The sequence below is a fragment of the Pan paniscus genome, chromosome X, assembly GCF_029289425.2.
Source record: "Pan paniscus chromosome X, NHGRI_mPanPan1-v2.0_pri, whole genome shotgun sequence".
NCBI classification, from domain to species: domain Eukaryota; kingdom Metazoa; phylum Chordata; class Mammalia; order Primates; family Hominidae; genus Pan; species Pan paniscus.
This window is the reverse complement of record NC_073272.2, coordinates 21,274,596-21,301,929: the sequence shown is the minus strand read 5'-3', so window position 1 is coordinate 21,301,929 and position 27,334 is coordinate 21,274,596. Positions and strand designations below refer to the sequence as shown.

At 43.4% G+C, this 27,334-nt stretch overlaps 1 protein-coding gene across 1 annotated transcript in view; it reads left to right on the top strand.

Moving 5' to 3' along the window:
* The window catches only part of MAP3K15 (mitogen-activated protein kinase kinase kinase 15), a 155,403-nt gene that overhangs the window by 13,916 nt on the left and 114,153 nt on the right, over positions 1-27,334 (top strand). The window contains exons 2-3 of the mRNA XM_034950280.3: positions 14,028-14,167; positions 16,486-16,509. Coding sequence (XP_034806171.1) covers positions 14,028-14,167; positions 16,486-16,509 — 164 coding nt within the window. The remainder of the gene's footprint in view (positions 1-14,027; positions 14,168-16,485; positions 16,510-27,334) is intronic.

Below are 27,334 nucleotides of genomic sequence, written 5' to 3'. Positions count from 1 at the left end.
GGTTACTGTCAGTAGCTTTGTAACTGGTCTCTCAAAGTTGGACCAGTCTGGCTGCGTTCAAATTTATGTATCTGCCTAGAGGCTACTGTATCCTGGTTTCCGTCCCCATATTAGTCTATTTTCACAGTGCTACAAGATAGTACTTGAGACTGGGTAATTTATATACAAAAGTGGTAATTTTGTTTTGTTTTGAGACAGGGTCTCACCCTGTTGTCCAGGCTGGAGTGCAGTGGCACAACCTTGGCTCGCCGCAACCTCCACTTTCCCGGGCTCAAGTGATTCTCCAGTCCCAGCCTCCAGAGTAGCTGGGATTACAGGCATGAGCCACCAATGTCTGGCTAATTGTTGTATTTTTTTGTAGAGATGGGCTTTTGCCATGTTGGCCAGGTTGGTCTTGAACTCCTGAGCTCAAGTGATCCACCTGCCATGGCCCCCCAAAGCGTTGGGATTACAGGCGTGAGCCACTGTGCCTGGCCCCAAAAGAGGTTTAATTGAATCACAGTTTGGCATGGCTGGGGAGGGCTTAGGAAACTTAAAATCATGGCAGAAGGGGAAGGGGAGGCAAGGCACGTCTTACATGGTGGCAGGAGAGAGAGAGAGCACAGGGGAAACTGCCACTTTTAAACCATCAGATCTCGTGAGAACTTCCTCACTGTCATGAGAACAGCATGGGGGAACCGCCCCCATAATCCAGTCACCTCCCACCAAGTCCCTCCCTCCACACGTAGGGATTATAACTCGAGATGAGGTGTGGGGGACACAGCCAAACCATATCAGTCCCCACCCCCACCTGTAGTCTTCCTCTGATCAATACCTGTTCAGCTTTCATATCCAAGTTCTTCAAGGGAGCCTGCATGGACTCCCCTCCTTCTCCCTGTTGGCTTTTGTATGCTGAGGTTTTCTTTCCTCACAGGCAAAACAATTGTGATTAAATAATAATTATTACTTTTTGAGACTGAGTCTCTGTCGCCCAGGCTAGAGTGCAGTGGCATGGTCTTGGCTCACTGAAACCTCCACCTCCCAGGTTCAAACGATTCACCTGCCTCAGCCTCCCAAGTAGTTGGGATTACAGGCATGTGCCACCTTGCCCGGCTAATTTTTGTATTTTTAGTAGAGATGGGGTTTCACCATGTTGGCCAGGGTGGTCTAGAACTCCTGACCTCAGGTGATCTGCTTGCCTCAGCCTCCCAAAGTGCTAGGATTGCAGGCATAAGGCACCGCACCCAGCCCTTAAATAATTATTGATTTAATGATTGATCTTCTGCCAGACAGCGAACTCTTCAATGGCCGGGAGCCAGGTATAGTTTTCTTTGCCACCGTTTGAGTGATTGCTACGAATATCTACCCAGCTCCTCTTAAAAATAATCATCAGTGGGCACAGATGACAGCTGGCTTCTCCTGTTGAGATAAAGCAGATCTTATGTGGTGCCCTCAAAAGAAATTTAGAATGCAGTTTCCAGTGGCATGTTGAAAATGGTAGTCAGGCCATAGATAGAGTGCACTTACGATTTTATTAAGAAGTAACATCCATCCTAATGACACATTTCTAGGTCTGAACCTTTCTCTTCAGTGGTGCATATCTGACAGAAGAGACTAGAAGAACTCAAACTGAACATGCTGGGATGGAAGTAGTGGTTTCAGTTATTGCTGGGAATGGAATACCGGTTCTTTTTCTTCTGGTTTGTCCATATTTTCTATACTGTATGTTATTTTCTAGAATATAAGTACGATTTTTACTTTAAGTACAGTAGGCGATTAAAGATGGCGTTGTAACTCAGAAGCCTTCTCCCTTTCTCCCTCCCTGCTGGAGAGAGTGGCCAGGCGTGCTCAGGCTGGACAACCATGAGTGCTCCCAGGGACCCCCGGCTGCAGAAGTCCATGGCTGGACCTCAGCTGTCTTCTGTTGGACTTGGCTGTTGGCTTGTCCATAGGGGCCCTTCCCTGAGCTTCCTTCGTTTCCATGCTGCTGTTAGTGCTACTGACTCAGAATTGAGCCTGGAACTTTCCTCACGTTAGTCATGTGGGCCAACTTTGAAAGAAGCATTTCACCTGCAGCATTTAATGGAGACATTGCTGTTTGAGCCTTGAGTGCATTTTAGAGTAGATATCCGTGGGCTGGTCTGCTACCTTACTGGCTGTGTTATTATCTGTTACTAGGACAAAATGTATTTTCAGTTCCCTGCAGTGAACTTCCAAACATAGTTTTGGAATACGAGCCATAAACTGTTTTAAAAGTCTTCTATGTATCTGGCTTTGAAATAGGTGCTGTTTCAATCCCGGCCAAATAACAGGGTTGGAATAGGACTGAACTTTCTGTAAAGTAGGCTGGCAAAATTCTTGTTTCCCAGTAACTTGCACAGGTTTTGGCAATTGCATGTGATGGGACTGGCAGAAATGCCTGGCGGTTGTTGGGGCTTGGTTTGGGGAGGGAGAGTGGTTGGGGAGTAGAAGGGAGTTGAGTAGTGGGTGAGTCCTGGCAGGAAGTAGAGCTCATTCAGGAATTGGGGTCTGTGGCAGGCCATCCCAGGGGCCAGGCAGAACTGGACACAGATAGGGAGGGGAAAGAGAAGGTAGAGAGAGACAGGAGCATTCGATGTAGATAACTTTCCCTCTTAAATTATTTTATCATGGAAAATTTCAAGCATGTACATTACCCAGCTCTGACAATTATTGACATCCTGCTGTTCTCATTTCTTCTTTACCTCTATCCATTCCCTACCTCATACTTGATTATTCTTTTTATTTTTTTATTTTTATATTTATTTAGAGATGGAGTCTCACTCTGTCACCGAGGCTGGAGTGCAGTGGCGTGATCTCGGCTCACTGAAACCTCCATCTCCCAAGTTCAAGCGATTCTCTTCCGTCAGCTTCCTGAGTAGCTGGGATTACAGGCATACGCCACCACACCCAGCTAATTTTTGTATTTTCAGTAGAGATTGGGTTTCGCCATGTTGGCCAGGATGGTCTCGAACTCCTGACCTCAGGTGATCCACCCGCCTTGGCCTCCCAAAGTGCTTGGATTTCAGGCGTGGGCCACTGCACCCGGCCAATTATTCTTTTTAAACATATTAAATGTAAAATGTATAGGCATTGTGATATACAAATCTCAGCTGTACAACTTTAAAAAATGACTAAACCTGTCTAATGCAACCCCCATTGCAATATAGAGAACATTTCTGTTTTTCCAGAAAGTTTCATCATGTCCCCTCTCCCTCAATCCTACCTTTACCCCTATAAGGCTATGACTGATCTGCTGTCATCTCTGTAGATTAGATCTGCCTTTCCTAGAGCTTCATCTAAATGGTCTCATACAATATGTATTCTTTGGTGTCTGGCTTTGTTCACTCAGCATGATGATTTTGAGATTCGTCCATACAGTTATATGTATCTGTAGTTTGTTCCTTTCTAATATTATACAATTTTATTGTAAGAATATACCGGTTAGTTTAGGCATTCTCCTATTGATGAACGTTTGGGTTGCTTCTAGTTTGGAGTTGTTAACAACCAAAGCAGCTCTGAACATTTGCAATTTGCAAGTCTTTGTGACTTTTTGTCGACCAGTGTTTTTATTCCTCTTGAGTAAATACCTATGAGTAGAATGGCTGGATCAAAGGGTTAAGTGTGTGTTGAAGTATATCAGAAACTTCCAACCCTTTTTCTGAAGTGGTTGTACCATTTTATATTCTTAGCACCAATGTGTGACAGTTGCAGTGGCTTCACATCGTCACCAACACTGTATTACCAATCGTGTCAATTGTGGTTCTTCTCATAAGGGTTGTGGTGGTTTCTCCTCATGGTTTTAATTTGCCTTTCCCTCATGATTAATGATGTTGAGTACTTCTCCATGTGCTTTTTGGACATGCAGATATCTTCCTTTGTGAGGTGTCCATTCTAGCCATTGACCCATTTAATTGGGTTGTCTGTCATCTTATTATTGAATTATGAGAGGTTTTTATGTTTTGGATTTAAGTGCTTTGTCATATATTTTGTGAATATTTGCTCCCAGACTGTGGCTAGCTTCTCCATGTACATAATGGTGGCTTTTGATGAGCAGAAGCTCTTCGTTTTGATGAAGTCTAATCTAGAATATTATTCTTTTATGGTTGCCTGCTCTATCTTGCCTAAGGAACCTTCCAGGTTGCAGTTGTGCAGGAACTCTTTTATGTGTTCTTCCAAAAACTTTGTTTCGGCTTTTACATTTAGATCTGTGATTCATCTCAAATGAAGTTTGACACAGTTCTTCTTGACAAACCGAGCCTGATGCCTTGAACACGTGGGATGCCAGTCTTGCCCCACGATGAGTGCCCCCAGGCACTTTGAGTCCAGAAGGCAGGACCACTACTGCCTCCTTTTCGTCTCATTATCCAGGAAAGTACAGGAAGTGCAGGTTATCCTTGATGCAGTGGCCTTTCTGCCTTCCAGAGCAAAAACTCCCACCAGAGACCTGTAATGAAACCTTCTAAACATGTCTTCTATCATTGTGTCACACTGGCCCTGGTGATACAGGTGGTGACGGAGAAAGACCATTTGCTTTATAGGTCTGAGTTTGGATTTCTATCTTCCCGTTTATTGGCTGTGTGAGCCTGGATAACTTACTTAATATCTCTGAGCCTCATTTAAAAAGATCCCTGTGTAGAGATTCAAAGTCTGTGCCTTGAACTTAGTAAGTGTTCAGTAAATGTCAGCACCCTCCCCCACCTGCACCACTCCCCTTGACCCCCATCAGTAAACATACCAGAACCCCAGTGTAGAATGAAATGTGCTTTGTGAAATAATAAATTGCTGAAACCCGGTGTGTGAACTTTTTCACAAAGTATTAAGTTAATGTTTCCATAATTTAAACTAGTTTATTGGAATAACTACGTTAGGAAATATATGATATATGCCAAAGCTTGCTTTTATGTTTAAATTAATGGTATCGATCAGTATACATTTCCATTTATCACATTTCACTTGTTAGTATATATTCTTTTTATACATTATTTAAAAGCAGCAAAGTTATTTAGTTAAATAAAAAATGCAGGGCTCAGATCCCTTGGGCAGTTATCATGTAGTGGGGTTGCTTTATATGCCTGCAGGTTGTAAGGAAAGTTTTCAAAATTCTGAGGTTGAAGATTGCATCCTAACCCCATTCCTTGTCCTGTGCAGAGGAACTCAAACTTGTGCCACTTGATTTTGAGGTGTTTTGTCATGTAGTACTAGTGATCAGAATATAATAAAATATCTCTGCATCTTATCGACAATGCTTACTAATGCACCAGGATATCCTAATGCCAGCCATGTCGCATCAGCCCAGTTCTAGCCATACAAGATACCTTGTATGGCCATTAATATTGAGAGTAAAAGAAATGTAGAATAAATGGGACAAAAAGGAAATGAAAATTGTTGATATTGTAAAAGTGCTTCATTGGTCTCCAGTAAATCCCACCAAATATTTTGGTTGAGCTGGAAGCAAAGACCATTTTGATGTTCACAATGATTGTCATTGGCTCTCACAAGGCTAAAGTTTTAAGACTTGTTAGATGAGTTTATTTTAAAAATGTGTTATCTGGGCCAGGTGTGGTAGCTCATGCCTGTAATCCCAGCCCTTTGGGAGGCTGAGGCGGGCGGATCACTTGAGGTCACGAGTTTGAGACCAGCCTAACTGCCATGATGAAACCCCATCTCTACTAAAAATACAAAAATTAGCCAGGCGTGGTGGTGCATGCCTGTAATCCCAGCTGCTCGGGAGGCTGAGGCAGGAGAATCGCTTGAACGTGGGAGGCAGAGGTTGCAGTGAGCCGAGATCATGCCACTGCACTCCAGCCTGGGCAACAGAGTGAGATTCCATCTCAAAAAAAAAAAAACAAAAAAGTATTATCTATCCTGAGAATGAGAATACTGCATCCAATGTGCTTATCATTGCTAAGAAGCAAATAGATAAGTTTTTGTAAAGCACTCTCTGGCTATGGAGTGCTTGATGCAGATCATAAACTCTGCACATCCCTTCTCAAAGGACCACCTACGAAAAAGGAAATTGGTACATGAAAAAAAGGAAATTAGAAGGGGCAAGTTCCAAGCAACATGGCCCCTGTATCTAGCAATGAGTCACCACTCCCACAGGCTATGGGGACAGATACTGCTGAGGAAGCGTAGGGGACAGATACTGCTGAGGAAACGTAGAGCACAGAATGGGTGAAATCAGCAGCCAGGCAGAAGTCCGGATGCTTAGTGATGATCTTTAAGGAGCTGTTGATTTTGTTAAGGAAAGAGTGTATTATTGTGGGAGGAGTATATGTAAAAGCGATGGTTCTCTCGAGCCGGCTGACATTCATTTTAACGAGACCTAATTAAGAAATGCAGGGGCTACTTACTGTGATTTTTGTCACAGTAACAGGAAAGCTCAGCGGTGCCCTTGTCAGGGTCTGCAGCGTGTGGCTGGAGTACATCAAACTCTGCACCACTCTAGAATTGCGCACAGTTTGAAGGTGATGTGTGACACAGACCTTTTGAAAGAAGACGTTGCTATCTGCTGGTCAGAAAAGGCTTCTCAGAATGTGTCTCCAAAAATTTTGCTACAGAGAGTCATGTTAAAGCGTTCCCTTTAGAAAAGGGTTGAGGAAAGCTGAAGAGGAATCTTCAGATGACGAAGATGAAAATAATGGGATGGTGGCCAGGCGTGGTGGCTCAAGCCTGTAATCCCAGCACTTTGGGGGGCCGAGGCAGGTGGATCACTTGAGGTCAGGAGTTCAAGACCAGTCTGCCCAACATGGCGAAACCCTGTCTCTACTAAAAATACAAAAATTAGCCTGGCGTGGTGGTGCACACCTGTAGTCCCAGCTACTCAGGAAGCTAAGGCACAAGAATCACTTGAACCTGGGAGATGGAGGTTGCAGTGAGCTGAGATCATGCCACTGCACTCCAGCCTGGGCAACAGAGCAAGACTCCATCTCAAAAAAAAAAATTGGGGTGATGTGTTCACTGGCTGCCAGGGAACCCAGAGTTGGAACTGTGAAGGGTGTGACAGCAAGGATGATGACAATGATATCAATACCCATGTATTTTTATTTTTTTAGAGATGGGGTCTCACTCTGTCACCTAAGCTGGAGTGCAGTGGCACAATCATAGCTCACTGCAGTTTCAAAGTCCTGGGCTCAAGCGATCCTCTTGCCTCAGCCTCCTAAGTAACAATATTGATAGCATTTAAAGTGATGAATGCAGTCTAGTTTGCAGTATCATGCTGCATATTTTTCTGTATTGTCAGATGGAAGAACAATATGTATTTGCAAAAGATAAAGTGGCTTAACTCATGCTATAATGTATATTGCAAATATTTCACTTTGAGTGGTCTCAAATTAAGCCCATTGAGCCCATTCACCTCAGTGAGTAAAACGTAGTTGGCATATATGTGCTGTATTTCTTTTGGAAAAACTGGTAGTGGACACATCTCAATCACACTTACATAGTTTAAAAAAAAAAAAAAGATTTACTTTCAGTCATTCTTACAAAAAAATTTGATACTGGGAAGCAAAAGATAGGCCAGGTAGTTTCCTGATGTCCTCACGCCTCCCCTCCTTCCTCCTAGTTAAAACTCGATCCCCCAGGCAACGAGTACCACTCACTATGACACTTGGTAAGGACTTGCTGATGTCCTAACACTGAATTGGTATATTGGCTCCTTCTTATGAGATTGGAAAATAAGATTTAAGTGACACTTCAAGCTGGGTGCGGTGGCTCATGCCTGTAATCCCAGCACTTTGGGAGGCCGAGGTGGGCAGATCACTTGAGGTCAGGAGCTGAAGACCAGCCTGGCCAACATGGGGAAACCCCGTGTCTACTAAAAATACAAAAATTAGCCAGGCATGGTGGTGCATGCCTATAATCCCAGCTACTCAGGAGGCTGAGGCAGGAGAATCACTTGAACCCAGGAGGTGGAGGTTGCAGTGAGCCAAGATTGCACCACTGCACTCCAGCCTGGGCGACAGAGCAAGACTCCATCTCAAAACAAACAAACAAACAAAACACTTCACAACTTTCTTCATTGACTTGACCTGAGTATGTTGGAAATAAGCAGCAGTGGATAAGTAAGATCTAAATTATGGTAGGAGTTAGGAGAGGTGCCTTCTGTCCAGTATATCTGGGCTTTTTTTTTTTTTTTTTTTTTTTAAAGGTAGCTTTTAGGTAGCTAGTGTTGTCATATGTCCAATCCAATTTTTGTTTTGAAGTCTTTGGCCAAAAACTTATTCTGAAGTCTAGCGCTTTTCATTTTGACAAAGCCAGTCTTACTTACTTTCATAATTTCTTTTTTTTCTGCAGGGAGTTAGATAGACTTAAGGATAACCTGGTATATATTTAAAGACTGGTATGAGCCAGTACAGTCACAGAATTACTATATGGTAAATCATTTGCCATCATATCACTTTGTTGACTAATGCTTTGCTTCAGAAATCAGATACTTTTAAACCACACTAGAAAATTATAGTTTTATGTATTACCCATAAAACATTTAGCAAAAATAGTATTCAAGATAGTGTTCAAAAGTTTTCAACGAACTAAAGTCCTATGCATCATCTTTCTTATTTAACACTAGCATGTTTCAAGGTCCTTGTAATTGACCTCCTGCTTGAGGTCATTGTAACTGGTTTTTAAATTACACTTTCCTGCTAAGCATAGATTTCAACTGGAACCTTGGCTTTTTGCAATCCTTGATGTAGTATCTCTCTCCCTCCTCCTCTCTCTCTCTCTTAAAAAGACAGAGTCTCATTATGTTGCCCAGACTGGACTTGAACTCCTAGGTTCAAGTGCTCCTCTTGCCTCAGCCTCCAGAGTAGCTGGGACTTCAGGCACACGCCACCATTCCTGGTATCACTTCTTAAAGTTTGCTAAACCAAGATAGGTAGGGTGGGTGTGTGTGCCTGCCTCAGGGTCAGAAAAGATGGTTTATATGATATGTGTTTTTTTTTTCCCTGAAGCTGGCCTGCGTCAGTAGGAACTGAAAGGTAATGGTTGCTAGGAGCACAGGGTGTATTTGGGAATGAAAATCTGAATTTTATCTCTTCCTTTTTATCTGTGATCTTTTTGCTTAAGATTTAGCCTGATATATAAATTTGTTTTGCCCCCAGGTAGCTCAGTTTTACACAGTGTGTCAGGAATGTACTAAGCCTCATGAGGGCATCGGGGAACACAGGACTTGGGTTTGGAAAAGCTGATTTTGAGCCCTGACTTGTTCATGCTGTACTTGAGCGACCTTGGGTGAGTCTGTTAACCTCTTTGCACTTCATTTTTCTACCTGCTTAGTGAAGCCAGTGCTTGCCCTGCCTGCCTGCTGGGGTTCTGAAATTCAACTGAGAAGTCTGTGGAAGTGTTTTGTAAATGGCAAAGCGTGTGACCACGGTGATGATGAAAGGTTTTAGGTAACTGGTGCTCTCTTTAGGGATAAAGCCCTTTTTTCTTTGTATAGAATAAAAGTTCCAATCTGGTGTTTTATTACAATTAACAATTTATAAATCAGATGCTAAATTCGTGTTTTAGGAATTCTGAAAATAAGCCAGTTGCATACTGTTTTGGTATAAATCCTCAAAGTGAACTTAGTCTACTGGCCTGAGTGACAAATGTCAGGCAAAAATTCCAACTTTAGATTCGAGGCAGTTTTCCTATTGAACATGAATTGCTCAGAATTTTTTTTTTTTTTTGAGTAGCAGTATTAATATGTCCTGTTTTCATTGACAGTGAAAAGTCTCTCCCAATCCTTGGTAGGCCGGTGGGTCCCAGCACAGAATGTTGAGAAGGCAAAGAAGGGAGGACTTCATGTCACTTCATCAAAATGGAATCTTGGCAACAAGTTCCTCTGCCACGTTCAAGGTTGCCTGTGAAAAATGGGCTGCGTGACTTCGGGACTACTGTCCCTATCCTCCCTTCTGCCCCGTTCCGCTATTCCCCTTTGTCTGTTTCTATTTGCTTCCTTGCCTTTATTAACTAATTATAACAGTCACCATGGCCTTGGAATTAATATCTATGTTGCTACTTTTTCATAGCATCACTATGAAACATGTAATTTTTAAAAAAATCTTTTGAGACAGAGTTTCGCTCTTGTCATCCAGGCTGGGGTACAGTGGTGCAACCTTGGCTCACTGCATCCGCCTCCTCCCAGGTTCAAGTGATTCTCCTGCCTCAGCCTCCTGAGTAGCTGGGATTACAGGCGCCCACCCCACACCCAGCTAATTTTTTGTATTTTTAGTAGAGACGGGATTTCACCACGTTGGGTAGGCTGGTCTCAAACTACTGACCTGAGGTGATCCACCCACCTCCACCTCCCAAAGTGCTGGGATTACAGGCGTGAGCCACCGCGCCCGGCCTGAAACATATAATTTTTAATGTAGATAAGTAAGAGTCCAGGAAGCAATCCTATAGGCAGAATGTCTAATTTACTCAGCTGCAGTGGCGCGTTGTCTTGACTCTAAGCAAATGTCTTTGGGGAGTGGAATTACCCATTTGAGAGAAATTGATGAGGCTGGGTTGTAGAGTGTTTCCTCAGTATAGACGTGCGTCCTTTCATTAGTAGATGACCTCTAAAGGGTAAATTTGACTCTGAGAGTCTCCTGCTAAAAAACTCTCTTGATTATTTAAAAATATTTTTAGGTGAGACATTGATATTATGGTTATTTTTTTCTTTGAGTTCTCATCTTTTAGTGATATATCCTGAAATATTGGGGGATAAAACAACGTGGTGTCTGGTGGGATTTATTTTAAAATAACACAGGGAGGGAGGGGTGGACATTGCGGATGGTAGTAAAGATGAAACAAAGCCGGCCTTGAGTTGATCGTTGTTGAGGTGGGAGGTATGGAGGTTTCATTATACTATTCTGTCTACTTTTTATGTATATTTGTAGTTCTGCATAATAAAAAGTTTTAAAGAGGCCAGGAGCAGTGGCTCACAGCTGTAATCCTAGCACTCTAAGAGGCCGAGGTGGGAGGATTGCCTGAGCCCAGGAGTTCAAGACCACCCTGGGCAACAGAGTGAGACCCCATCTCTGTTAAAAAAAAAAAAAAAAAGTAGCCAGGTGCAGTGGCTAACGCCTGTAATCCCAGCACTTTGGGAGGCTGAGGTGGGCAGATCGCTTGAGGTCAGGAGTTTGAGACCAGCCTGGCCAACGTGGTGAAACCCCATCTCTGCTAAAAATACGACAAAATTAGCCGGGCATGGTGGCACATGCCTGTAGTCCCAGCTACTCTGGAGGCCAAGGCACAAGAATAGCTTGAGCCTGGGAGGTGGAGGTTGCAGTGAGCCGAGATCGTACCCGTGCATTTTTGAGACTCTGTCTCAAAAATAAATAAGTAAAAAAAAAAGTTAGAAAACCCAACCATAGGTTTCCCATTGCCTCAAGGAAGGTCCAGCCCTCCCCCTCCAGGCTCGTTTTCTGGGGTATTCTGGCCCCAGGAAGTGATATGTGGGTGGCCTTCACACTTACACCCTGGCTTGCTGCTGGCCCCTTGCACTAGCTGGCTTCTGTTAATGCACCGCTCTTTCCTTCCCTTTGATCCCCCACATCCTCATCCCATTTGCCTGCCTGACTCTTACAGAGCCTCAGGTCGTGGACAGTATCCCTTCCTCCAGGCATTCTGTGATTGCCCTCCGCTCAGGTGTGGATTATGTGCCCTCCTGGGGGTGCTCTGTTCACTGTTTCCCTTATTTTGGCTGCCCTCATGGTGATCCTAACCATCCCCTTCCTTCTGGTTACCCACATTGTATTGTAGTTGGTTTTTTCTTTTGAGGAAAGTGATTATGCCCTGTTGACACTTCTATCCCTGGCACCCATCAGAATCCTGCCATACAGCAGGCAATCCATAAATAAGAGAATAAAGGGCCCACTCTGGGGCTTAGTGGCACTTGGCCTCAGGTTCCCAGCGCCTCTCTACAGAGCTAGCGGTGTCTGGTGCTGATATGCTGCCTGCCTGCCTTCATGTTTCTTCACGCCCTTGTTCAACTGGCCTCTGTTGTGTCCCATCGGGATTTTGAGTGACTTTCTAGAAGTCACAGCAGTGCGAGCATGAGTTTGGACACTACATTCCTATATCTCCACTGCACATGGTAAGGAAGCTCCCATCAAACCTGGAACTCTTACATCCTCTAGAATGTTTTGAGTTTTAAAACGGTGCCCCATACTACTAAGCGTAATTTAAACATGCTCATTATTCATGTAATAAGTTGCTCCTCTGTTTTGAATAGGTCTCTATTACAGGGTGCAACTCCAGGGTGCATTTTATTTTATTTTTTTAGTTTATGAGACAAGGTCTTACTCTGTCACTTAGGCTGGAGAGCAGTGGCATGATCACAGCTCACTGCAACCTCGACCTCCCAGTCTCAAGCCATCCACCCACCTTAGCCTCCTGAATAACTGGGACTACAGGCACGCACCACCACACCCGGCTAATTTTTTGTATTTTTTATAGAGATGGGGTTTCGCCATGTTGTCCAGGCTGTTCTCGAACTGCTGAGCTCAAGCGTTCTGCCCACCTCGGCCACCTAAAGTGTTGGGATTATAGGCATGAGCCACCACGCCCAGCCAGGGCACGTTATATGTTGTCAAGTTGATGGTAGACATGTGAGCCAGGAGCTATGACAGGACTGTTTATTGCAGCAGTGTGAAATAGGAAATGAATAAAAATCTGTCACACAACAGAATTCTATACAGAAGCGAAAACGTATGAACTGGAGCTAAACGCACAAATTGGTTGAATGCCACCAAAAAATAGCAAGCTGAAGAATACATACAATGCAATACCATTTATATGAAGTTCAAAGACATGCAAAACTGAGCAATATACTGTTAAGGAATTTGTGTATGTATGTGTATATATATGTGTGTGTGTGTGTGTATAATGCCTATACATGCCTGTACGTATTGTCTTAGTCTGTTTGGACTGCTATAACATAATGCCTGGGCATGGCTTCTAAACAACAGAAATTTATTTATTTATTTAGAGACAGAGTCTCACTCTGTTGCCCAGGCTGGAGTGCAGTGGCACGATCTGAGTTCACTGCAACCTCTGCCTCCCAGGTACAAGCGATTCTCCTGCCTTAGCCTCCCGAGTAGCTGGGATTACAGGCGCCTGCCACCACGCCCAACTAATTTTTGTATTTTTAATAGAGACGGGGTTTCACTATGTTGGACAGGCTGGTCTCGAACTCCTGACCTCAGGTGGTCCACCTGCCTTGGCCTCCCAAGGTGCTAGGACTACAGGCATGAGCCACTGCACCCAGCCAGAAATTTATTTCTCATAATTATGGAGACTAGGAAGTCCAACATCAAGGTGGCGGCAGACTCATTGTCTGGTGAGGACCTGCTTTCTAGTTCACAGACAGGACCTTCTCCCTGTGTCCTGGAATGATGAAAGAGGGAAAGCAGCTCCCCGGAGTCTCTTTTATAAGTGCACTAATCCAATTTATGAGGGCTCCATCCTCATGACCTAATCACCTCCCAAAGGCCTCATCTTCAGGTACCATCATATTAGGGGATAGGTTTCAACACATGAACCTTGAGGGGACACAAACGTTCATTCTATAGCGCACACACACGTGCGTGGAACTGATAAATACATAGATCCGGACAGAAATGCTCTCTGGGCAGGAGGGAGGAGATGTGATCAGGGAGGGGCACATGGGACCCTGAGTGCAGGTAACCCTCTGACTTGGGCTGCGCAGAAGGTACATGGTTTTTCGTTGCATTATACTTTATGCCTCATATATAAGCTAAATATATTCTTCAGATGTGTGATATGTCATAACAAAAATAACATTAAAAATCCATCAGCAAGTTCTAAGTGAGGTTACATTCCAGCACTTTGAAGAAGAAAGAGGATTAAAAAAAATTCTTACTGCATTTCTTCCACAGTTCATAGGGTAATTTTAATCAAATCATTCCTTACTTTACCTAACAGGCTGATGACAGAAATACACATTGCTATAGCTCCTCACTGGTGATCACCAGTGAGTAGATGAAGTAGACAGATCATCTCCCCTAATCCTGTCCTCTCCTTGTTCATCGCAGATGTTGCTGTGGTAGACATGAGCGATGTCTCCAGACAGCCTTCCCTCTTCTACCATCTTGGAGTCCGAGAAAGCTTTGACATGGCCAATAATGTGATCTTGTACCATGACACCGATGCCGACACTGCTCTCTCTTTGAAGGTACAGTGTATTCACCTTCTCCTGAGTACTTTGTTTTGGGAAAGCAGAATTATATGTCTAGCTGAAATGCCACAGTAGCACAGGAAGTTGGAGAAAAACAAAGACTTGCTTGTGCAATTCTTTCCTTCCCACCACAGATTCTAGTTCACACAGATGACTTCCTGGCTACTTCGTGAGCATCTGTGCTACAGTCGTACGTTTGCAGGCAACTTGGGCATTTCCGGGCTCGTTAGGGAAGTGGAGGCAAACACTCCTATTAGTTTCCATTGAAGCAAACACACTGTCCCGAATTCCTTCATGAGCAATTGGATCCAAACCTACACATAAAAATCAGTTCTGAATTCCTTCATGAGCAATTGGATCCAAACCTACACATAAAAATCAGTTCTCAACTTGGATAATAATATGAAGACATTGAACAGTTACCGAAATGGACAGAATATTTTAGTATAGACACAATTAGTCTTTGATGTTATTTTCCCCCAGTCTGAAAGCAAAGCAAAACTGAAAACGTGTGTGTTCCTGCACAACTCAATCATGGTTGAGAATTTCTAAAATGTATTTTTGCAAGTTTGAGACAAGCTTTTTTGGGTAACATAGTATTTTTTTAAAAAATGCTTACATTTGTATAGTGGAAATGTTTAACATGAGTTATTCCAAAATTCAGTGGATATTGATATTGTTGAATATTTTAGTCAGAAAATCCTGGCCTATGTTAAATCATTTTAGGAATAATGAATTAGTTTGTTTATAGCAGTGCTTCTCGGCCTTGAGTGCACTTCAGAATTACTGGGAGAGCTTGTAAATATCCCCATGCCTAGGCCCCACCCCAGATCAATTACGTCACAGTCTCAGGGATGGGGGTGGGACCAAGGCACGGAGATTTTTTTAACCTCCCAAATGTGCAACCATGGGTGAGAACCAATGGTTTGGAGAGTCAGCCTTCACAGACATCATTTCTAAAGGTTCAGTTCCCTCAGTATTAAAAATCACTGGTAGATAGTAGTACAATTTTATGCCAAAGTTGGACATTTTCATTGTGTTTCTTGAGATTTAATATTAACTAGATTTTCTGGGTTGTGTAAGGATTTGAGATTATTTCCTGGTAGAAATACCACCTGCTTGAGATGTGTAACTTGTATGTGCTAAACATCATATATACTTTACATAGATATGTACTCAGTAATTATGGCAAAATACTGTATTTTAATAAGTCATTTGTATGACAGTGAAAGAAGAAACTTTTATTAGTGTACTTTACATTGTAGAATAGTTTCCCCAGGGCTATAAACCAATGTAAATTACATTAGATAGTTAGATATTGACCTTTTCTTTTACTGATTTTCACCAAGGTAGCTATGCTTAGGAATATTTAGAACTTAGCAAGTATGAAAGATATAGATTATTAACCTATATTTTGATGAAAAACATGAAATTAGAATTTTTTTTTCAATTTAGGACAGTTTCTTCAACTGTGCCTTAGCAAAGCCCTCTGGAAAGTTCAATGGACTAGATGTTTTAATTTTTAATAATACAGAAAAATATTTCCTAAAATGGAAATGGGTAGTCAGTTATATTTAACACCAGAAGAAGCAGTTTGCACTTGTTATCAGGAAATAAAAATCTCAGAATATATAAAACATGTTTTACAGGGCAGCTGTTTAGTTATGGTGTTTTCTCCGCCCTTCCCCCCCACCACCCCCAGAAATGTTGGTGCGTAAATGAGACAGTCAAAGGCTGCCTAATTATCATACTAAATTTACTGACTAGAATTGTTGTCATTGAATTTGAACATTCCTAGACAGTTGTAGCAGGGTGTCAGGAATTCTACTACCAACACCCCTTCTGTAGGAAGGCTGACTGTGGTGTGGCCTTCACATTGATTGATTCAAGAAGTGGTTCCAGATCCGGGGATAGCACGGTGCCTTCTGGGCCCTTTCTTGCTATCGCCGACATTCTTTTCTGGGAAGGCAAGATGCAGGACACTCAGCACCCCAAACTTGAAGCTCAAAATATCTTTTGGGCAAAAGCATTGGCCCTGTTCTGGGGAAATCCTTATAAATGCCCCCTAATAGTTCCAGAGACTAACCAGTGGTGATCAATTTTCTTTGGAATATGAATGTTGCAATTCAGAGGTTCATTGTGTTTGAAGCTTTTGGAGAGGGAGGTTTCACATGATTAATTCTTGCTCTAAGGTGGGTGCTTTTATGTGATTAATTCTTACATGATTAATTTCTTTTATAGAGGGGAGTGCTGGCTAATGCTTATGGAAATTAGCTGTTTTAAAAACTATATTCATCTTTTCTTTTTCTTTTCAGGACATGGTAACTCAAAAAAACACAGTAAGTATTAACATTTTCAGAATTTTAATTCTGAAATTAAATGTAAATGTCAATTTGTAAAATGCTTGCCTGAAAATCGCCCAGGTAGCAAGATGACTTCTAATCACGCCTGTGGGTTGTGTTTCTAAGGAGGACAGCTAGAAATCTCCCTATGCCTCAACCGGCCGGCCCCAGGCCCCACTCAGCCATTGAGGCAGTGGGCCAGAAGGCAAGGCAAGGCCAGGCAAGAAAGTGTATGTTCTTCATTACCTGCTGGGACTTTGAGCTGTAACCTTCTGGGTGACTCCTTCTCAGCTGGGCCGATGTTCCATGGACCACCAGTAATCTTTTTGCTGGAGTCAATACCTCCCATACTTCCCAAGCAGAGTTTCCCTAATGATGGAGGAACGTGAACTTGTATGCCAGTTAATATGGGGCAAAAGTTTCTTGCCACAAACGGAAAAGAAGTGGGATGGAATTCTACTTCCTTCTGTCCCATTTATGTACTGAAGTCTCCTGATTTGGCTTAAAAGTTCCTGAAATTACATAGTTTTATTGCCACGTTGGTTTGAATAGTATAATGAAATCACCACCCTAAAAATGTTTTAAAAGGATCTTGGCCTTGGAAATGTTGCCAAGGTTATCCTGTACCCTTGAGTGCACTCCAAGCTGCCCATCCCTCCAGACCTATGGCATTGTGGTTTAAGAAACCGTGACCTAGACTCAGGACAGGCCCTTGGTCCCCCGCCTTACAGCCTTAGTCTCCTTCCTGCTAGCTCTTCTAGAAGGAACAGGCCTACAGACTCCCTTCCTATTCCAGTTGGAGTTCCTAGGGGAGGGAGAAAAGGGCCCAGGAGGCAAAGCTTTCCCCTGGGCACCCTCTGCAGAAGTCCCCAACCTGCAGCTTGGGGGCCCAGGCTTCCCCAGGACCCTGACAGAGCTCCCCACCTGAGACAAGTTTCAGAAACAGAGCACGTGGTATAGTGCACGTGATTACTATTGGAGCATGAATTTTACAAGCAGGCCTGTAAGATAAGGCATCTCGTGGTTTTAGATTCCTTTTGGAAAAGAAATGGGATCAGGTGTGACTTTTTTTGGTCCCATTTACATGCTGATGTTGTCCACTTGTAAGAGTCTTTCCTGTTCTTCCTAGAGCTTGACTTTTTTTTTTTTTTTTTTTTTTTTCTTTGAGACAGAGTCTCGCACTGTCAGCCAGGCTGAAGTGCAGTGGTGTGATCTTGGCTCACTGCAACCTTTGCCTCCAGGGTTCAAGTGATTCTCCTGTCTCAGCCTCCTGAGTAGCTGGGATTATAGGCGCCTACCACCACGCCTGGCTAATTTTTGTACTTTTAGTAGAGACATGGTTTCCCAATGTTGGCCAGGCTGGTCTCGAACTCCTGACCTCAAGTGATCTGCCTGCCTTGGCCTCCTAAAGTGCTGAGATTACAGGCGTGAGCCACCTCACCCAGCCTTGATTTTTAAAATTACCTAATTTGTGGAGAAATGGGGAAGAAGTCGAAGGAGATTGGGCCTGAGGCCCAGGAGGTGCAGTTGTAGCCGCAGCCCTGTCTCTAAGTAACACTGGGCAGTCAGTTGTTCCACCCCTGCCTAGGCCTCAGGATCCTCAGCAATAAAATGAGAAATGTTGAACTGTGCTGTTTTGCTCATTGATACCTTCTAGCCCTCAACATCTGTAGTTCCATATTTGTTAAACAAGCAAAAAGATGTGACCTGGATTTAATGCAAGAAATGGCTATGAAATGCTGATTCCTTAAAACAGCAAGAGTTACGTTGAGGCAAGGAGCAAGGAAGACAACTCGTTTTCTTTCTCCATTCCTCACTGTTGGATGCATCAGTACTCAGAAATAGTCTCTCGTCCCGGAGACTTGGTGTCACGCTGTTACAATTCCACTACATACCTCTCTCCTGGTGCGTTCTCCCTCTTCCAAAACATCCAGGAATTCCTTAACATTCTTAGTAATTCCAAGTATACCTCGGCACTATTCTTCCTAGGTATCTGTTTGCTTTTTAGGAATAAACTTACTCTAAAGCAGCGATCCCCAACCTTTTCATCACCAGGGACTGGTTTCATGGAAGACAATTTTTCCACAGACCAGAGGTGGGGGATGGTTTCAGGATGAAACTGCTTGACCTCAGATTATCAGGCATTAGATTCTCGTAAGGAGCACGCAGCCTAGATCCCTCACATGTGCAGTTCACAATAGGGTTTGCACTCCTGTAAGAATCTAATGTCACCAATGATCTGACAGGAGGTGGAGTTCAGACAATAATGCTTGCTCACCCACCACTCACCTCCTGCTATGTGGCCTGGTTCCTAACAGGCCACTGACCGGTACTGGTCCATGGCCCCGGGGGTTGGGGACCCCTGCTCTAAAGGATTTGGCAGCTAATCTCTTTGCTATATTTGGCATTATGTTAGAATTTGGTGCCCAGTATTGGTTGTCATGCTTGGCAAGATGTGAAAATTTAGAGCACTCAGAAGACTAAAAGGATCCCAGGTGATGTGATGAGTGGAAAATTGCACTAAGAGGAAAAGCTAAAGGGAACTAAGCCTTGAGGGGTACCATTAGTAGTCATCTTCAAATGCTATCCTCTTTCTGAAAGTAAAGAGACGTTTACTTTTTCCACTCCAGATGGGATGGAAGTAGGGTAAACAGAAAAATGGTTTGGATCAGCAGAATGGACATCTTGCAACTAATGGTGATTAAACATTAAAATAGAATGTCAAAGTAACTTGGGTGGCTTCTAAGGAGAATTTGCTCAATTGTCCCCTCCATGTGGATTGGGGTGACCCTGGAATCAGACACCTGGATCATACGACCCCAGAGATTCCAAGAGAGAATCTGATGGAATTGTGGGTTTGTGATCATTTTGGAAAGATTTTGATTAACACACACACACACACTCATAGTTAGTGAACAGTGAAGTCTTATAAATAAGGGGTACGAATTAGATGCCACACCCTGAACATGTAGCCAGATGTTTGAAATGATTTATGAATATGTGAAAACCAAGATGCTTTGAGATCTCTTTTCAAGGAGTCATTTGATATTTCTAAAATTGTACTTTTACCCAGAAAGGGAGATGGAAAAATTAAAAATAATAAAATAATAATAACAAAAATAAAATTGTGCTTGATGATGTATTGAATTCAGCTTTATGTGGCAGCAAAGTGGGCACATTTATCTCCATTTCTTTTTTTTTTTTTTTTTTTGAAATGGAGTCTTGCCCTGTAGCCCAGGCTGGAGTGCAGTGGCATGATCTTGGCTCACTGCAACTCACCCTGTAGCCCAGGCTGGAGTGCAGTGGCATGATCTTGGCTTACTGCAACCTCTGCCTCCCAGGTTTGAGTGATTCTCCTGCCTCAGCCTCCCGAGTACCTGGGAATACAGGCATGTGCCACCATGACCGGCTAATTTTTGTATTTTTTTTTTTTAGTAGAGACAGGGTTTCACCATGTTGGCCAGGCTGGTCTCAAACTCCTGGCCTCAGATGATCCACCTGCGTTGGCCTCCCAAAGTGCTGGGATTACAGGTCACGTTGCCTGGCCATTTGTCTCCATTTCTAGGAGCAGTTGCTTTGCAGGGATGCCGAGGCCAGGAAGCCAAACTCCAGACTTCAGGGTGGACCACCTGCAGCTCTTCTGGGTTTCTTTGCTCTTTGGAAACATGGTATCACCTTTTGTGTTCACCTCTTTTTCAGATGATGCTCATATTCTTGTGTTCTGGTTTTGTTTTGTTTTTTTGAAATGCTTTATGTAGGTATAATTTACATACCACAAAATGTACCTAGTTTAAGCACACACAATTCAATGATTTTTAATAAATGACATAATTGTGCAGCCAGTTGTGGGTTGTGTACTGCAGTCTAGTTTTAGAGCATTTCCCTGACCCCAAAATGCTTATTTGCAGACAATCTCTCTTCCCACACCCAGCCCCAGGCAAGAACTAATCTGCTTTTTGTCTTATAGACTTGCCTTTTCAAGACTTCTCATGTGAAAGGAACCATACAATATGTGATCTTTTGCATCTGGCTTCTATCACTTAGGATGATGTTTTCGAAGATCATCCTTAATGCACTAGGATCATGGATGCATGGATCAGTAGTTCTTTCCTTTTTATTACTGAATGGTATTCTACTGTATAGATATTCCACATTTTATCCATTCCCTAGTAGATGGATTTTTGGATCGTTTCTACTTTCTGGCTATTATGAATAATACCACTGTGAATATTCGAGTGCAAATCTTTGTGTGGGCACATGTTTTTATTCCTCTTGGATACATACCTAGGAATGGAATTGCCAAGTCATATGGTAAATATAGGCTTTTTTTTTTTGAGCTGGAATCTCACTCTGTCGCCCAGGCTGGAGTGCAATGGCGCGATTTCGGCTCACGGCAACTTCTGTCTCCCGGGTTCAAGTGATTCTCCTGCCTCAGCCTCCTGAGTAGCTGGGATTATAGGCGCCCACCACCACGCCTGGCTAATTTTTTTTTTGTATTTTTAGTAGAGATGCGATTTCATCATATTGGACAGGCTGATCTCGAACTCCTGACCTCAAGTGATCCACCTGCCTCAGCCTCCCAAAGTGCTGGGATTACAGGTGTGAGCCACCGTGCCTGGCTGGTAAATATACCTTTAATTTCTTAAGAAACTGTCAAAACAATTCCAAAGTGGCTGTACCATTTTACATTTCCACCAGCAGTGAGAGGTCCAGTATCTTCACATCCTTGCCAATACTTGATATCATCTGTCTTTTTATTATAGCCATTCTAGTGAGTATGAACTGATACCTGAGTGTAGTTTTAGTTTGCATTTCCCTAGTGGTTAATAATGTTGAGCATCTTTTCATGTGCTGATTAGTCATTCATAGTCTTCTTTGGTGAAATGTCTGTTCAAATCTTTTGCCCGTTTAAAATTGGGCTGTGTTCTTATTACGAAGCTGTGTAAGAGTTCTCTATACATTTTGGAAGCAAGGCCCTTATTAGAGGTTTTATCAATTATTTCTTTTATGGCTCGTGCTTTTGGTATATCTGTGAACTCTTAGCCCAAACCAAGGTCATGAAGTATGACTCCTATGTTTTCTTTTAGAAGTTTTATAGTTTTAGCTCTTACATTTAGGTCTCTGATCCATTTTGAGTTAATTTTTTTGTCTGCTGTGAGGTAGATGTCCAACTTCATTCTTTCTCATTTGGATCCCTAGTTGTCCCAGCACTGTTTCTTAGAAAAAAAAAAAAACTATCTTGTCATCTTTGAATCATCTTTCCACCCTCGTCAAAATCAATTGACTGTATACGTAAGGGTTTATTTTTGGACTCTCAATTATACTCCATTGACATATGTGTCTACTCTTATGCTAATACCACACTGGTTTAAAACTTTTTTTTTTTTTTTTTTTTTTTTTTTGAGACAAGTTCTCGCTCTGTCACCCAGGCTGGAGTACAGTGGTGCAATCATGGCTCATTACAGCCTTGACTTCCCCTGGCTCAGGTACTCCTTCCACCTCAACCTCCCGAGTGCCTGGAATTATAGGTGCGCACCACCACGCCCAGCTAATTTTTTAATTTTTTGTAGAGGTGGGGTTTTGCCATGTTGCCCAGGCTGGTCTCAAACTCCTGGGCTCGAGCAGTCTGCCCACCTCAGCCTCCCAAAGTGCTGAGATTACAGGCATGAGCCACCATACCCAGCCCTTTTTTTTTTTTTTTTTTTTTTTTGGGACAGAGTTTCACTCCAGCCCAGGCTGGAGTGCAATGGCGTGATCTCCGCTCACTGCAACCTCTGCCTCCCGGGTTCAAGCAATTCTCCTGCCTCAGCCTCCTGAGTAGCTGGGATCACAGGTGCCCGCTACCACGCACGGCTAATTTTTTTTTTTTTTTTTTTTAAGTAGAGACCGGGTTTTGCAGTGTTGGCCAGGCTGATCTCGAACTCCTGACCTCAGGTGATCCACCTGCCTTGGCCTCCAAAAGTGCTGGAATTACAGGCACAAGCCACCGTGCCTGGCCCGCACCCGGCCCTTTTTAAAAAATTTATTTTTGTTTTTTGTTTTGTTTTGAGACAGGGTCTTACTCTGTCACCGCAGCTGTGGTGCAGTAGTACAATCACAGCTCACTGCAGTCTGCAGTATTTTGATTACTATAGCTTTGTAGTAATTTTTGAAATTTGGCAGTGCGAATCCTCTAACTTTGTTCTTTTTCAACATTGTTTTGGCCATTTGGGGCCTCTCAAAGTTCCATATGAATTTGAGGATCAGCTTTTCCATTTCTGGAGAAAAAAAAAGCCATTGAATATTGATAAGGATTGCATTGTATCTGTAGATTGCTTGGCTGGTATTGACATCTTAATAGTTTTAAGTCTACTAATCTGTGAATGTGGGATGTCTTTCCATTTATTTAGGTCTTCTTTAATTTATTTCAGCAATATTTTGTAGTTTTCCATGTACAGGTCTTTCACTTTCTTGGTTACACTTACTCCTGTGTATTTTATTCTTTTGGATACTCTTGCGAATGGAATTGTTTTCTTAATTTCTTTTTCAGGGTTGACTTTAAAAAAACACCTGTCACAAAAATCTTCAACACTACATTTCACTTCATATTTCAGTATTTGATTGAGTTGAAAATGTAATTGACTTTTTGGTCAGAGTTCTATACAAATGGCTTCTGGTTTTTCCTGTATTTTCATCCATTTTAATTCTTACACTATTTTATACTGCTTTGGAGATGACAGAGATAGGCACTTTCTGCAGTTTATCACTTTAGAGAAAACATGTTTATATGGTGACAGATCAAGGCTGTCTTTATGAAAGTAAAAGAGTGAAAATACAGCCAACCCCAAGGCTACTTTATCTGTTTAACCTTGGAACTTCCTAGTACTTTGCCACTAGTGTACATAGTCCATAGGCATTGCGTAGCTTCATTTGTTTTAATTTTCCTTAGCAAGGATAATCATACCTTTATACTTACAGCTTATTTTGTAGGTTGATTTCCTCTAGACTCAGACTCTGAGGCTGAGTTTAGGGTACAGGTGGTTTATTAAGGGATGCCTTTGGGATGGCTGCTGGGGAAGGGGAGTAAATGAAGCGGGACTGGCCAGAGGGAGACATGCAGCTGAGATGCAGGCTCAATGACAGCTTTGGCTGACCACATTGGGAGGGAGGTCTGGAGCTGAAATGGCCTTTCTGAGTTGTCTTGGGTTGGGATGAAATGGCCAGGTCTCTATGTTCCTCCATTTGTCCTTCATCACTAGGAATGTAGCTTGGATGAGATACTCTCTGGAACTGACACAGTTCAGAAGGGACTAACAGTAAGGGGCTGCTTCCTAACGAGCTCCCAGCAACTGGGGCAACACATCCTTCCTTGAGGTTGGGTTGGGGGGTTCTGGGTAGTATACCTGCGTATCCACCACATTATAATTATTTCATTTGAGAAATGTGTGTATGTATGTGTGTCATATATACCCCAAGACTAAGAAATACATTTCCAAGGCTTAGAGGTACTGCTATAATTTTTTTCCACTGAATTGGTGGGTAAATTACCTGAAAGCTGTGCATAGCCTTGCTAGAGAGGCACCATGGAGACAAGCACCTTCTCTGTCCCCCAGGAGAATTACTGGGAGAAAACAAGGTGTTCTACCCAACACTTGCAGAAAGAATTGTTAAAAGTACATTGGACTTTATTTTCATTTGTCATGTCCTAAAGCCAGAGTTCACAGTTGTTTTTTTAAAAAGCAGAGTTAAATTTCCAAGCTAAGATCACATTATTAAAAAAAAAAACACACACCTTATTAAAAAACACGTTATTAAAAAACTAATCTGGTTCTTGACCTCTGGTTTAGGTGATTTTTTTTTTCTGGAGAGCCAGTGAGATTTAAGAGAAACTCATTGTTGCCATTAAAATGGTTATCTTTATAATCCAAATAAATTAGAAATTCTTTGAAAAACAGACACTGGCAATATTGGAGACAGTGTCTTCAATACTCGAAGTCTCTCCTCTGGCTTAGGAACATGTGTAGGTCTCGGTCAGGGTAACAATTTCTCCTGTTTTTTTCCTCTTGCCATTCTCAGGTGTTCAGTTTCCTATGGCTTAGGACTCAAAATGATCAAAGATGATATGGATTGCTTAGGGACGCTTTGGTAGAAAGACAATTAAGTTTCTTTTCTCTTTTCTGTATCCTTTGGATTTTCTGAGTTCAAAAGATTTCTAGTACTTTTATTAGCAAAGACTCAATTTCAAACAAGAAAGCTACATCTCATAATAGGGAGAATTTTATTTTACACACAGAACATGAATTACGTAAAAATCTCAGTTGGTTCTTTCTCTCTCCCTCCCTCTTTCTCTCTCCCCCTCCTTCCCTCTCTCTCTCTCTCCCCCTTCCCCTCCCCGCTCTTTCCCCCCTCTCTCCCCCTGTCTCTCCCCCCTCCCCCCTCTCCCCCTCTCCCCTCTCTCTCCCCCATCTCTCCCCCCTCTCTCCCCCCTCTCTCCCCTCTCTCCCCTCTCTCTCCCCTCTCTCTCCCCCCTCTCTCCCCTCTCTCCCCTCTCTCCCCCCTCCCCCCCCTCCCCCTCTCCCCCTCTCCCCCTCTCCCCCTCTCCCCCTCTCCCCCTCTCCCCCCTCTCCCCCTCTCCCCCTCTCCCCCCTCTCCCCCCTCTCCCCCCTCTCCCCCCTCTCCCCCTCTCCCCCTCTCCCCCTCTCCCCCTCCCCCCTCCCCCCTCCCCCCTCCCCCCCTCCCCCCTCTCCCCCTCTCCCCCTCTCCCCATCTCCCCCTCCCCCCTCTCCCCCCTCTCCCCCTCCCCCTCTCTCCCCCCTCTCCCCCTCCCCCTCTCTCCCCCCTCTCCCCCTCCCCCTCTCTCCCCCCTCTCCCCCTCCCCCTCTCTCCCCCCTCTCCCCCTCCCCCTCTCTCCCCCCTCCCCCTCTCTCCCCCTCTCCCCCTCTCTCCCCCTCTCTCCCCCTCTCTCCCTCCTCTCTCCCCCTCTCTCCCTCCTCTCTCCCCCTCTCTCCCCCTCTCTCCCTCCTCTCTCCCCCTCTCTCCCCCCTCTCTCCCCCCTCTCTCCCCCCTCTCTCCCCCCTCTCTCCCCCCTCTCTCCCCCTCTCTCCCCCCTCTCTCCCCCCTCTCCCCCCCTCTCCCCCCCTCTCCCCCCTCTCTCCCCCTCTCTCCCCCTCTCTCCCCCTCTCTCCCCCTCTCTCCCCCCTCTCTCCCCCTCTCTCCCCCCTCTCTCCCCCTCTCTCCCCCCTCTCTCCCCCTCTCTCCCCCTCCCCCCTCTCCCCTCTCCCCCCTCTCTTCCCCCCCTCTCCCCCCTCTCCCCCCCTCTCTTCAACTGGAGTACTCTGGGTCTGTGAACCATAAAACTTTTCTCTGCACCTCTTGAATATCATAGGGGTAATGTCAGATTTCACAGGGCCAATGTCAGAACCAAATTATTCATATTTAATTCTACCTGCCAACTGGATATGGCTTTCATATCCATGGCACCCATCTATTTTCTTTAAATCGAGACATAATTCACAGACCATAGAATTCGCCATTCACTCATCTGTTTATGTTGAGTTCTTTGTACAGCTTTATTTAAGGATATTTCAGAATTAAGCGGAAGTGGCAGTTAATGACTAGAATCCTGGGAGGACAGGGGTAGGGCCTGAGATTATCTGGCTCCGTGGTCATCTGTAGGCCAGTTGGTTAACCTGCTGGGTCTTGGTTTCTTCCTCTGTTAAATGAGATGATTTTAATGAGGTGACTTTTGAGATTTGTGCCAGCTCTGAAATAATCCTGTGACTTTGTGATGGCCATTCAGTTGTGTAAACAAAGTAAATCAACTGTCGCAACAGGTTAATTAGCACTCCATGGCACGTTTCCAGCAGGGATATCTTCGTTTACTTTTAAGTGGCACCGTATCCTGATTATCCTGTTGAAATTGTTATACAGTTTCTGAATATTTTTTTCCTCTTATGACCAGATAATTAGAGAAAAGGAGTAGTGTAGAATGCTATTTGCATTGATCTAAAAAGAAAACCACTGCATTTTTCTGGACAATGTATATATGTATGTATCTAGCTGGCTAGACAAATAATTATATCTGTTGAGCCTAAAGCTTATCTTTTTTGGAGTTGTGTCAACTTGGATTTTCTTCTACAATAAATTAACTTTGTCATACCTGGTCACATGAAATAATATAAAAAATCCATTGCCCTGTATTTGTTCATTTGCTCCCTAAATTTTCCTGGGAACAATCTTCTGTGTTTTTTCAGTTGCGGTTTTCACTAAGTATTTGTGACCCACTTGTGTTAAAAGATATAAGCTCCAAAGTATCACATTGTGCCAGCAGTTGAGATGTGCATTCTTCTGAAAGTGCTCAGAAATCAGTTCATCTTGAGTAGTGTTAAGTGGCTTTCCATCTGCCTTAGATACTTTATTTCCCTCTTCTCACTTGGCCATTTGTTGACTGATTAAATGTTTGTATCATTACAAAAGATGTTTTCTGGAAGGCCAAGCCACAAGTCTCATTATGAAGTTCGCTGGTACAAACTCAGACATATCATATTTGCTGCAAAGAATTAATTTATAAACCCTGTGCTGCTGTTGACCAGCTTTGCCACCTGCTGTGAGCCATAAATAAAAATAAGTGCTGGTGTAATGAGGGACCTTGGCTTGTATATCTTTCTTGGCCTTCTTGGACCTTTGGATGCCTTGCATGGGGTGCCTGCGGAAAAGAAGGAAAATATAGCCAACCCCAAGGCTACTTTATTAAACCTTGGAATTTTTTAGTAGTTTGCCATTAGTGTACATAGTCCACAGGTATTGCTTAGCTTCATTTGTTTTAATATTCCAGCTGCGGAGG